This window comes from Lampris incognitus, chromosome 3, assembly GCF_029633865.1.
Source record: "Lampris incognitus isolate fLamInc1 chromosome 3, fLamInc1.hap2, whole genome shotgun sequence".
Classification (NCBI taxonomy): Eukaryota; Metazoa; Chordata; class Actinopteri; order Lampriformes; family Lampridae; genus Lampris; species Lampris incognitus.
Genome location: NC_079213.1, coordinates 89275375 through 89288822, shown reverse-complemented (window position 1 = coordinate 89288822; position 13448 = coordinate 89275375). Strand labels below are relative to the sequence as shown.

Below are 13448 nucleotides of genomic sequence, written 5' to 3'. Positions count from 1 at the left end.
AAAAGGTAACCATTTGCGTTCGGGATTATCGACGCGACACATCGTGCGTGCCCGACACAGTCATATACACGTGACGTGCGTGCGTGCGTCTGTGTGTGAGCGCGGCATGCGTGTAGTACGCGCAAGCGCACAAGCCAAAACACGCTGACGCGTGATTGGTGGAAAGCACCTCGTGGGCGGGGGGAAGCCGTGAACGCGCAGAGCAGGGGAGACAACGGTGCGCGTACCCAGTTGTTCCGTCTTTTCTATCTCAATGTTCACTGGAGTTGGTTGAGCCACGTGCATGCACCAGTAAAAACGTTTTTTTTTTATTTCAACCTCATCGCAAACGTCCATTTTCTGTGTTTCAACGTTGAAACACACATCAGAATCATGGTGAAATTAGCGAAGGTAAGACTCACGCAGATTTATCGTATGGTTCGTTTATGCACGGTGATTTGAAGCTGTGTTTACGCGAGAAACGGGCCTGTAACACGGGAGTTAATGCGCCGCGATGTGAAATTGGCTCCCGAGAAAATATTTAAGCGTTTTACTGTCGTTTAGATTTGATTTATACCAAATGTGCTTGTGTTTTAATCTAAGTGTTTAGGCGAAGTATTTTTGAAGCTAAATAATCGTTTTGGAGCTTATTGGGGGATTCTCGTCGCTTGTCGGATCAGCCATGTTCGTTCCTCGCCGTTGGCTTCTGGGCCTGCTAGCGAAGAGCAGCTCAAAATGGCACGCATGCGCGTTCTCGGGTAAAGCACGATTTTAGATTTACACACGGCGATTTTGTATTTCTTTGCTAAACCTGGTTTCTTTTCCCGTGCACTTAAATTCCACTATAGATTATTTTATATTGTTTTATCCACCAGCAAGTGTGGGTGGGGGCAAAAATCGTAGTTAGCATCTTAGCTGCGCGTTACCATAAATGGCGCGGCGGCTAAATACAAGTTAATGTTTATCGCTTCGGAAAGTCACGTCGCTCCGTTTGGATGGTCAGTGGTCATTCCTTATATTCGCGGACACGGTTTGTTGGGTAATAATCAAACTGGTGTCTGCCACAATGCGAGTCAAGGGGTTTGTAAACGGACAAAATGGCTAGTAGTTAGCTCCGTCGTCTTGCTTTCCACGTGGGTTTTACGCCTGCTCCGAGTGTCACGTGGTAGTAAGCGCCGTGCTAAACTTAATGATGCTAATAGCGCAGAGCTCGGACCTATTAATATAAATATTTTATTTACTTTTTATCATACGCAGCATTATTTATATCCTTGCTGATTATATTGCTCTCATCTTGTAGGCAGCAAACAAACAAGCATCTGCAAAGAAAAAGGCCCCTCCGCCCCCCAAAGAGGTAGAGGAGGAATCAAGCGAGGAGGAAAGCAGTGATGAGGAGGAAGAGGTACCATCATTTAAGTTGTTTGTGCAGTTCGTAAATAATGTGAGGTGTGTACTTGAGAATTTTCAATTTTCCGTTTTTTTTTAAGACACCACCGACTAAGGTAACGAAGAAGGCGACTCCGGCAAAACCAACCGCCACCACAAAAAATGGTAAAGCGGCAAAAAAGGCAGAGAGCGAAGATGATGATGATGATGATGACGACGATGAAGATGGTGATTCTGGTAGGTGATACAAAACCATGGAATATTTTTTGACTTATTGCGAAGTCAAATATAAGAGTTTGGATACCATTGCCTTATCTAGACGTTACCAATAAGTCTTGATGCATGCTCAAAGCATTGTAAGGTGGCGACAGATGTACTCTTAGCCCCCCCCCCCCCCCCGTTTCAGGGATTATTCCCTGTTAACATAGATGGTCTCTTTAATTTGTAATATTGGGCTATACAAATAAAGTTGATTTGACTTGACTCCTCACTCCCATCAGTTTAGACAGAAAAGGTCACTTAGATGAGTGATGAAACGTATCTGTCAATAAGGTGTCCAGATGAACTGATTCAACCTTCTTTGACTTCACCAAATAAATATTTCAACGCTAATTTTTGTGCCAGAATGTTAATGGTTTATTTAGGTCAATATATGAAAAGGTCTAAGGCAGCATCGGTGACCAAAATGGGTGAATAAATGTTCTCTTAAGGATACTAATGATTTAAATCTGAAGTTCTGTGCTATTTTGCCGGGTTATCCCTCAAGCTTTGTGCATCACTGGTCAGCTATATGTGATCCCTTGATCTGCAATATCATAATCTGTTGCCTAACGTTTTGTCTTTTGCCCTTCAGAGGAATCTGAAGAAGAAGCCCCGCCACCAAAAAAGGCCCCTGCAAAAGCCACACCGGCAAAAGCTAAAGCCACATCGGCCAAGGCAGCTCCCTTAAAGACTGAGGAATCTGAGGACGATGAGGATGATGATGGTAGGAGTCACTTTTTTTCTGGGTTTTAATGAATTGGATAATGTACCTAAGCAGAATCATGCATATTTTGCTGATAATGGTCATTACGAAGCTGAAAACTTGCGTAAAAGTAAAATTTCTCCTTGCTTAAACACTTTGATGTTAAAGTTGATCCCATTTACAAGTAATCTGTCCCCTTTAGAAAGGAAAAACAACACTTAGCTTGTCGTTTTAAGTTTACATGTAGGAAGGTGTACCATGAACACTAGATCAACGTAACCCCATCTTACTCCAGTAAAATGACATAACTGCAATGTGATTAAATGAGGCAATTTTTTCTTTTTTGTGAAGATGCAAAAACCACACCGACATATTGCATCCTCCATTTCTTGGCATACATGCTGTTGCTCAGTATTCATGTGTGTAATGTACGGAGGTAGAGCAAAGCCAGCGCTATGTCTTCGGTACCGGTGTGTTCTTGTCTGCCGGTCCTATCCTCAAACGCTGGTATACTGAGACATAGAAGAGACATGGGAGTTGAACAAATGGGGAGTTGCTTTAGAAAAACCACCCCAGCATGTTTTAAAGAAATGTTGTCGAGATTTCTTCTTTTTTTCCAGATGAGGAATCAGAAGAGGAGGCCCCAGCTCCCAAGAAAGCTACTCCTGCTGCCAAAACCAAAGTGAAGGCCCAGCCTGCTAAAGAGGAGTCATCCGATGAAGATGATGATGATGGTGAGACCAGGGGCATCTGTAGAGGAATGGCAGTGCCTTTATTTTTTACCATTGTCATTATGACCCTCTGGTGTCTGAATTCTTTTGTATTGGCTATGTATGTGATGATCAACTGGGACTTAATGCTGACTAAAATGATGTCAGTTTTTGTATAGATCTGATTCATGACACTGGGGGCTCTGGAATAAGGGGTTTGTTGGGGTTTTTTGTTTTGTTTTTTTACGCCACCTTGTGGATTTCAGACTCTGAGGAGGAGATGGACACAGCCCCACCTCCCCCAGCAACCAGCAAGGCAAAGAAGGCGGGTATGGTGAAAGCTAAGGAAGAGTCAGAGGAGGAGGAGGATGAGGAAGATGATGATGAGGAAGATGATGAAGATGAGGGTGAGTTACTAATGAGAAACTTGGTGGACAGGTGAACACCAGTTTAACACTATTGGAATTCTAGAACTAAACAATCCTTTTGTTTCCCAGAAGCCGCATTGACACCTGTAAAGAGGAAGGCAGAGGGAAAAAAGGACAAAGACACACCGGCTGCCAAGAAGGCCAAGTCAGAAAGTGAAGGTGAGACTGTTTGCTCATCTTTAGTTTTTTTTTTTTTTTTTTACTTGGACAGTTCATGATGATCAAAAGGGACTTAATACTGATGTGTGATGTCACCTTTCAAATGCTCTGAATCTTTTGGCTTAAAATATTAAAGCATCCACTGTAGGTACATGTAGCTCACTAAAATTTTAACCTCCTTAGGCTTCTGTCTGTTTGTTGGAAACTTGAACTGCAACAAAGACTTCGATGAACTCAAAGATGCTTTGAGAAATTTCTTCTCCAAGAAAAGCCTTGCGGTTGAGGACATCAGGATAGGGGGATCCAAGTAAGTTTACATGCAGTAAGCAAATAAACAATGAAAATAATTGAATATAATCTCACTCCCCTCCATTTCTTGGCATACATGCTGTTGCTCAGTACTCATGTGTGTAATGTACGGAGGTAGAGCAAAGCCAGTGCTATGTCTTCGGTACCAGTGAGTATTATCTGCTGGTTCTATCCTCAAACACTGGCACACCCGGAGAATAGTCTTTTTGTTTTCCATACGGTTCCTCTTAGAACTAAGACCTGCAGTAATGAACTTTTTGAAGTCATGGGGGCACAAAAGTCCAGAAACATGGGAGTTGTTGAGTCCCAATGTGTATGCAGGGATGCATTTGCAATCATAGACTCAACAAACATTGTGAAGTGTAACGGTACCGAGGGCGGCGGTACAGAGGGTAGTGTAGCAGTCTATTCCGTTGCCTACCAACACGGGGATCGTTGGTTCAATTCCCTGTGTTACCTCCGACTTGGTCGGGCGTCCCTACAGACACAATTGGCCGTGTCTGCAGGTGGGAAGCCGGCTGTGGGTATGTGTCCTGGTCGGTCAGAGCACCTGTTCGGGGGGGGGGGGGGGGACTGGAGGGAATAGTGTGATCCTCCCACTTACTACGTCCCTCTTGTGGAAAAAAAAAAGCAGCTGGCGGCTCCACATATATTGGAGGAGGCATGTGGTAGTCTGCAGCCTTCCGTGGAGCAGCGACTGGGACAGCTCGGAGAGTGGGATAATTGGCCAAAGTGCAATTGGGGAGAAAATGTGGGGGGGGGGGGTTGGATAATGGCACAGAGTAATGCAGATTAGTTAAGTCGTTATACTAATCTAGTTTTGGCACTGACCAAAACCTTGATACTGTCAAGCAAAATTGTATCTTAATTGGAATCTGTATAGCAACCTTATCTTAAACAAACATGGTAAGACATGATGGTTCAGGGTCTTTAACAGCGCCTACTCTTGCAGGAAATTTGGATATGTTGATTTTGCATCTGAGGAGGACATGCAGAAGGCCATGGAGTTCAATGGCAAAAAGTTGATGGGCCAGGAGATGAAACTAGACAAAGCCCACAGCAAAGAGAATGCAAAAGAGGGCAAGAAAGGTAAAAAATGCCTGTAATTTCTTTATTTCCAGGCTTTGAAAACTCATTGGAGAACTTGCCGTTTAGTTACGTGCGATTTCCTGTTAAAGTGACCAATTTTAAGAAATGTGGGAAAGTTTGTTTCACACCATTTTTTTTTTTCCCAAAAGAGCGAGAAGCACGGACGCTCTTCGTGAAGAACCTCCCCTTCTCTGCCACAGCCGATGACTTGAAAGAAATCTTTGAGGGCGCCACTGAGATTAGGGTACCACCTGGCCAAAATGGTTCAAACAGAGGGTGAGAAGATGTGATCAGCAATGGGGAAAATTGTGTTCAGGCTAGATTGCATTTACATACAATAATAAGTATAGAAAAGCTTCATAAATGGCAGATATGAAGGAAAAAACATGTCTTAAATAGTAACTATACCCTCAGTCAAGTTAGTGAGTTTGCTGACATCTACAGCTTAAAAACTAAAGATAAACATGTCAGGCTGGATCTTGGTACTCTGTGATGTTAACGTGGCAGGATAAACACGGATGCCGCTAATAACCATAATAATGGGCCTATTGGATGTAGGGGCTTGTTGGATGTAGGTGTGCCAAAGAACCAACATTGGCAGCACTTTTGACAATTGTTAGTGCTGGTTCTTTTTCAGTCAGTGCTGATAGTGAACTCACTAAGGTCTCTGTTGCTGGAAAATGACCAAACCAGCAAAATAGACTTGTAGAATGGATAGAGCAGAACTTTGCAAGCGCAAATTTTTACTCAGTTACCTTAAGACAGACTTGTCTGCAGTATAGGAGGGATATTCAATGCTTGGCTATTTCCCAATGTTCCCAGACAAAATTAATAATTTCAGGTATCAAAGATGTGATGGCTAAGTTAACGTGTATTTTAATTGTTGAACAGAATTGCCTATATAGAGTTTAAAACTGAGGCCGAAGCAGAGAAGATGTTGGAAGAGGCCCAGGGTGCTGATGTAGAGGGACGATCCATCATGGTGGACTTCGTAGGAGATAAGAGCAGGAAGGGGGGGGCCAAGTCACCAGGTAAACCAAAGCATTGATGTTGTGAAAATGCCCTTGGTTTCAGTTCCCAGTCACCAAAATACTCTTTATTGCTTTGTGCCCTTCATTCAAACATACCCACAAGTTGTTTTTTTTTTTTTTTTTGGATGCCTATGCTACACATAATTTAGGCCCTTCTTGAGATATAGAAAAATATTTTGTACAACAGCAGCTTCTGGAAAATTCTCTAATCTTGCATTTGTTAGCAAGTTGTAATTCAGCTTCATATCCAATTTAGCAATTCAGAGATTTTAAATATCACCTGGGGACTGGAATGGGGTTGCCTTGATTATAATTGGGCTAGATGTGATGAAAACTTAATTTCCTGAATCTCTGTGAAGATCTCAATGATAGTCAAGTACTGATCTGGTCCATGACTTAAGATTTAACACAATTCACCATCATCTCCTATTTAATGTGACCCATCATATCTCTTTCTTCTACAGCCGCAAGCGCATCAAGCAAAGTCCTTGTGGTAAATAACCTGGCATTTAGTGCCACAGAGGATGACCTTCAATCCGCATTTGAAAAAGCAGTCTCAATCCGGATTCCACAGAACAATGGTAGACCTAAAGGGTGAGTCCTTTACTTAGATTTTTTTGTATAATATGATTCATGTTTACTGCAGTAGCTTGCATATCGACCCAACTATGCAATAATCAAATTAAATAAATTATAGTAAATATTGGTTGAGTACCATCAATTACTATGGCAACAATCAAAGACTTTGGAGCATTTGGGTCAGCCCTAGATATAAGCAGATTCTTATGTTTTCAAAGGTCTGATCTAAGACTTGGAGTGGAAAAGAAACTTAATAATTTCTTCTGCCATGCAGCTTTGCTTTTCTGGAGTTTGAAAGTGTCGACGATGCTAAGGAGGCCCTAGAGAACCACAACCATACAGAAATCGAAGGCCGGGCAATCAGACTGGAGTTCAGTCAGGGCAGTGGTAACCGGAGAGACGGAGAGGGAGGCAGAGGAAACTCTGGTAGGTCTTTGTTAAGATTTCCAGGAGATGAAGATTCTCAACTTGACCCACATTGCCCAAAAACTTTGATTGTGGGACTCGATGGGGGTTTCATGTCATGGTCCATTGCCGTGGGGGGTTGTTAAGTAAGTTCTCCATTGCTGGGCATGGCTTGATACGATCTAAATTTAACTTTCTGAGTCTGAAGATGGATGGATGGGTTGATTGTATAAGATCTCAAAGATAATCAAGTACTGATTTAGCCAGTGCTTGCAGAACGTCAGCTTTGTGTGTATATACACTACAGTTGGATACGTTTACTGGACCAAATTAGTCTCTGCTTTTTGCTTGTACTTGAGTATAAATTACTTTTATCAACTTAGTCCTCAAATTAAGTGTGTGTGGGCGCACTAGGAAATTGTACAATTTCTTTTTCTCATCATGGTTGGTTTACTAAAGTTTTGCTTATGTTGACCTGTATGGTTGACCTTTTTTTACCCTTTGTTACCAGGTCCAACAAAAACCCTCTTTGTCAAGGGTCTTTCAGAGGACACAACAGATCAGACCCTTAGGGACTCATTCGAGGGCGCCATAGCAGCCAGAATCGTCACAGACCGTGATACAGGTTCATCTAAAGGGTATGTCTGCAGGTGTTTCCATTCAATGCCCACTCTCTGCGATTAAAGTTCTTTGATGCTATGACAGATTTCTGTCAATAGGATTTCAGCGAGGCCATGTGTGAGATCAGTCCAGGGTTTTCCTTGTCAGACTTATTATTTAGGCACAGTGCCTAAGCATTTTTGCACACTGCCTAAACCAAATGAACGGGGGGGAAAATATGCTGAGTTCTCTACTGCTCAGGAGAGAAAGGATACCGTATTGGCCCTGATCTATTACTACTAGTAATTCAAGAGATTTTGAGAGTCAAGAGTCATTTGTTACATCTCATAAAAGTACAAGAGAGTAAAATTCTTGTTTCGGCTCCTGAACACTACAATAGCAATAAAATCACCACAAAAAAACACACACACAAAAAGAAGCAGTAATAATAATAAATAGTGTGCGGTGTATGTAAGGTGCTGTGTGTGTAGGCCCTGCCTTAATAAATGTGCATATGTGAGTGAAGTTGTTTGCATATTTGTGTGTGTGAGTGAGAGAGAACCGCTGATCCACTGAAGGCCATAAGTCAGTCCAGCAGTAGGCTTAGTGTCTTTAATGTGTGCTCCCGTTAGGAGGCATCACAGCAGATCATCCGTTCTCATCTGTTGTGCATCCTGTGCATTTTCCTCTGTCACACCAGTCAACTCTGCATTACTGACCACATCCATATACCTCCTCTTTGGTGAACCCATCTCTTTCCTGTGCTTTTGTGCCTACCCCCACGTGAACCACACCTTCCAGACTAATCAATGTATCATATCGTCACACAGACCCCCAAAATATAGCTTGATGTTTGCCTTGCACTCCTTTTACTCTGAGCACAATGAGTAGGCCGTGCGGTTATCTGTCAGACCAGATGGACCAGATTTTAGAACAAGATGAAGAGGGCACTGAAGTTGAACCAGACATGGAGGAGGATGTCTCGGAAGTGGAAGACAACACCGGTTTTGATCCAGACTTTGAGGAGACTGACCAGTCAACAGATGAAGAGGGAAAGGCACCTGAGGAGACATTCCAGTCCAAGAGTGGAGCCTTGTTCTGGTCTTCATCCCCCCAGGAGAGAGGAAGTAGAGCGAGAGTGGAAACATCATAAAGATGAAGCCAGGGCCAACACGGTATGCAATATCTTGTGTGGATGACATCAAGTCCAGCTTCCTAGTCTTTTTACCAGAGTCTATTGAGGGAATTATACTGGAGATGACAAACCTGGAGGGGAAGCGTGTGTTTGGGGACACCTGGAGAGAATTGGACCTGGTAGACCTCCAAGCCTACATCGGTCTGTTGATTCTAGCAGGAGTATATCGCTCAAACAATGAGGCTACAAAAAGTCTGTGGGATGCAGAGTCTGGCAGGCCTATATTCCGAGCAACTATGTCCTTAAACAGTTTCATGTCCTTTCAAGAATTATTCGATTTGATAACAGAGATACACGACCCGTCCGCTGGCGAAATGCCAAACTGGCCGCCATCAGGAACGTTTGGGACAGGTGGGTGGAGCGCCTACCAAGTATGTACAATCCAGGCCCTGAGGTGATAGTTGATGAGCGCCTGGTTCCTTTCAGAGGTTGCTGTTCCTTCAAGGTGTACATGCCAAGCAAACCAGGGAAGTATGGAATAAAGATCTGGGCAGCATGTGACGCCAGGAGCAGCTATGCCTGGAATATGCAGGTATACATAGGAAAACCTGGTACTGGAAGGGCCGAAAACAAAACCGGTTGTCATGCGTGTTGTGTTGCACATGACAACCGGTCTCCGAGGGCATAATATCACATGTGACAACTTCTTCACATCATATGCGCTTGGTCAGGAGCTGCTGAAAAGAAAGCTCACCATGGTAGGGACAGTGAGGAAGAACAGGCCCGAACTTGCCCCTGCACTGCTATCGACCACAGGAAGAGCGCCACTCTCATCAAAATTTGCTTTCACTGACACACACACTCTTGTGTCATATGTTCCCAAGAAGAAAAAAAATGTCATCTTGATGAGCACGCTACACAAAGACGCCGCTGTCAGCACCACAGAGGGCAGGAAGCCCCTTATGATCCAGGACTACAACAGGAACAAAGGAGGCGTTGACTGCCCTGATAAGGTAATGTATCGTTTCATCTATCATGCATTTTATTTTATTTTTATTTATGTGAATCATAGCATTTTGTGTAAGACGGATTAAAAAAATTTTTCCAATCTCTTATTTATTGTTCCTTTCTTTGCAGCTTACTGGTACATACACTTGCAAGCGAATGACAGCCCGCTGGCCTGTGGCAGTGTTCCACAACATCCTTGATGTGTGCATGCAACGCATATGTGCTGTGGACAGCGATCGACCCAACCTGGAATCAGGGGAAGGGTTTCAAGAGGAGACTCTTCCTAGCAGAACTGGGGAAAGCTTTGGTGACTCCTCTTACTCAACAGCGCCAGCACATTCCCCGCACACCAGCCTCTGCCAGTCTGGTTAGGAGTTTGCAAGCCCCAGCCACTGCCCTGGCCGCTCTCCCCCAAAAAGGACAGGGGCAGAAAAGGAAGCGCTGTGAGCTCTGTATCCCTAAAGACAGAAAAAATAGGCCTGAGATGCTGAAAATGTGATGCCTATGTTTGCAAGTCCCACTCTGACCTGAGTGTCAAATGCCACTCGTGCATGAATTCACACGCACACTCACACACACACACAACTTCATGTTGAGGAGTTTGGTCTCTGGTTTTCCATTTCTTTTTTACATTACATGTTCATTTTGGAATACATTTTCAGTGCCTATTTTTATTTTCACTGCTGTTATTCATGTTAACCACTACTCTGAGACATTGTTCACAGCTTATGGTAGTTTCTAACTAGGTTGGCACATGTCTCTTGAGGGCACATGTCTCGAGGGACATGTTGGCACATGCCTTCCTGTATTTTGAGAAATGAAATAACTTGATTAGACAGAAATGTGATGAAAATTTCGGCGGAAAGTTAGAGAGCATTAAAGTGCCACTGTCAGCAAGATACGAAGAAAGCCACTTTTATTTTGTCTTTGTACAGGTTACAATGAAATTTATTAAGTTGATAAAAAAAATGATTTGGTTTGAAAAAAAATTCCAGTCAAGATTATTTTTTTCCTTTAATCCCTGTACTCTTCTCATGAGCTCCTCTCCATCCATCAGTGATGGTGTATGGATTCGCACGAGAAGTAGAGTCAACTCGCAGATTTACAGGCAGCTGCCTCAATCTTGGAAGTTGCCCATGTCTGATGCGGAACAAAATTAAAACTTACTATTTTTATCTGGGACCTCAGATGACATGAGTTTGCAGGCTTACTTGGAATAAACAGGGATGCGTGTGATGATACTCTTAAGCATCTGGAGACTGATCATCGTTTTGTACCATTAACAGTTTACCCAGCGAACTGTCGCCAATAAAAAGATTCATTAAAGTGCAAAGTTTCTTGATGCTGAAGTGATTTTGTGAAATTTGTCACGTTTAAGTTTTTCTGTATAACTTGAAATGACACCTGGCAACATTGTAATGTCTGGATTTAAATTTTAAAAAATCCTAACCCTCAAAGGACCACAACTTTACCAAATGGCTACTGCTAGAAAGCATTGTGTAATAAATCATTTCGTTTTGGTCCTGACTCAAGTTGGATAAATAACCCTTATCGTCTCTTCCCTGTGTAGCTTTGGCTTTGTGGACTTTGACAACGAGCAGGATTGCAAAGCAGCCAAAGAGGCCATGGAAGATGGGGAGATAGATGGCAACAGGGTGACCCTTGACTATGCCAAGCCTAAGGGTGAAGGTGGTGGCTTCCGTGGGGGCCGCGGTGGAGGATTTGGTGGCCGTGGTGGTGGCGGAAGAGGTGGACGTGGTGGCTTTGGTGGCTTCGGTGGTCGCGGTGGTGGCAGAGGAAGAGGAGGTGGTCGCGGAGGTGGACGTGGTGGCTTTGGAGGTGAGTGCTAATCTGAAAAATCCGAAAAATTAGTATATCTTCCTTTCCGTGCTGTGGCTTTTCTCTGTCACCACAAAAGTTTCTTAAATACAGAAGCATTCAGTTGATGCAAAGAATGTTTTTTCCAAGACCATTGCACCAATCCAGTTGCCCATCAATTGGTGTTAACGAAATTCGATTTAGATCAGGGGTGGGAAATCTTATCTAGAAAGGGCCAGTGTGGGTGAAGGTTTTTGTTCCAACCAAGCAGTTACACACCTAATCCTACTAATCAACCAGTAGAGTCTTTGCTGAGGAACTTGATTAGGAGACACAAGTGTGTAACTGCTTGGTTGTAACAAAAACCTTCCCCCACAATGGCCCTTTCTGGATAAGATTGCCCACGCCTGATGTAGATGTTGGGTTTAAAGCCGTTTATTGACTGTAGTTTATCCATGCATGCCAGTTTTCCCCCGGTCTGAAAGTATGCATAGAATTATAAATGATTATAAAACGAATAGCTCAAATCAAGCAATCTTTGATAACCGTGGTATGACAACATATACAATGGCGATGACCACTAACTCCGTATTACAATGAAGTATTACTCCGAAGCTAGTACGTTGAATAGCATTGTGTTCAGGATGCCAGGAGGGCCTATTTCTTTGTAAGATCAATGCTTTATGAACATGCTAGTAAAAATGGTTTAAATTGGGACGGGTCTATCTATAACCTTCATACTGCCATACTTGGTAACCATTCGGGCTGACAACCCCCTTAGCTGTGATATAATCACAGTATATCATGTCATGGATTGAGCTATTGCTTAAGTATGTTGTTCTAACAGTCTTCTTTTTTCCCCAGGTGGGAGAGGCGGTGGTGGATTTGGAGCCAAGCCTCAGGGGAAGAAAATCAAATTTGATGACTAAATTCTTCTGAAGAAGAAAAAGTCTATTTTACTCTTTGAATGGACTCTGGTTTCATCACTTTTCAGAGCCATTGGACATTCCAGAAAGCTTCATTGCGGTTCACTGTAATTGGGCATTTTAGCCCCTCCCTCTTCAGCACTCTGAACCCCTCCCTTGCCAAAATGGCCCTCTTTGCCCTCTTAGTTTGAGGGCTGCTTCAGTTTTGGATGTCCCAGCTGCACACCTATACCTGTCATGAGTTTGGGTTTTTATTTTTTTATTATTGTTTTTTCCCCCTTCCCCAAAGGAGTTGAAATGAGATGTGTCTGGTTAACCCTATGGCTGTGAAAAGTATGCCCGTTCAGGATACATTATGTACATTTTAACAATTTGTTAAATTTCTTTATCTTTTTTGTAAAAATAAGTGTATTTTTGTCTTAGTTTTGCTTTAGACTCAAATGTTTTATCATTTATGTGTATGGCATCTTGTGACAGAAGATGAGTTGGCTATTTGAGAATCCAATAGAGGTGTACCTTTTTTTGGGTGGGGCACAGTCAATGTCTGAAGTCCTCCAATAATGTTCAAGACATGCAATTTAAGATTTGTAGTGCATTGACTAATTTTCCCATCTGAGAATCTAGGTTTTCTCATGATTGAATAAATCCTTGTTAAGTGGTGATTTTTAAATGTCTTAGTCATTTGTTCTCTGCCTGGCTGGATTTTGAGATATTAATTCCTTGAGGTCATAAACGGTTATCTTGCTCTTAGTGAGGCTTCAAATATGTCATTGGGTAATAAGGGTGTATTTAAGGTGTATATTACATTGGACAATTTTTTCAAATGTTTTGCTTCCAGACAAAAAATTAGGACAATGTCAAGCTGAGCACAAATAATTTCACATTTGCTGTGTCGTAGGAATTTGGAGAAACGTTAAAATTT

At 42.7% G+C, this 13448-nt stretch overlaps 1 protein-coding gene and 3 non-coding genes across 4 annotated transcripts; all 4 read left to right on the top strand.

Annotated features, from left to right (window-relative positions):
* Nucleotides 1–233: 233 nt before the first annotated feature.
* ncl (nucleolin) lies at nucleotides 234–13196 on the top strand. Its single transcript, XM_056275998.1, has 16 exons — nucleotides 234–390; nucleotides 1280–1381; nucleotides 1467–1602; nucleotides 2219–2350; nucleotides 2950–3063; nucleotides 3306–3446; nucleotides 3537–3626; nucleotides 3810–3933; nucleotides 4888–5024; nucleotides 5174–5300; nucleotides 5916–6055; nucleotides 6520–6649; nucleotides 6909–7060; nucleotides 7551–7677; nucleotides 11353–11621; nucleotides 12465–13196. Exons 1-16 carry the CDS (start codon nucleotides 373–375, stop codon nucleotides 12527–12529), a joined length of 2004 nt encoding a protein of 667 aa, XP_056131973.1. The 5' UTR covers nucleotides 234–372; the 3' UTR covers nucleotides 12530–13196.
* On the top strand, nucleotides 2709–2844 carry LOC130110942 (small nucleolar RNA SNORA57). Its single transcript, XR_008810126.1, has one exon. It is a non-coding gene; the product is annotated as a small nucleolar RNA SNORA57 (small nucleolar RNA).
* LOC130110943 (small nucleolar RNA SNORA57) lies at nucleotides 3993–4127 on the top strand. Its single transcript, XR_008810127.1, has one exon. It is a non-coding gene; the product is annotated as a small nucleolar RNA SNORA57 (small nucleolar RNA).
* LOC130110939 (small nucleolar RNA SNORA75) lies at nucleotides 10809–10938 on the top strand. The gene has a single exon (XR_008810124.1). It is a non-coding gene; the product is annotated as a small nucleolar RNA SNORA75 (small nucleolar RNA).
* Nucleotides 13197–13448: the final 252 nt, after the last annotated feature.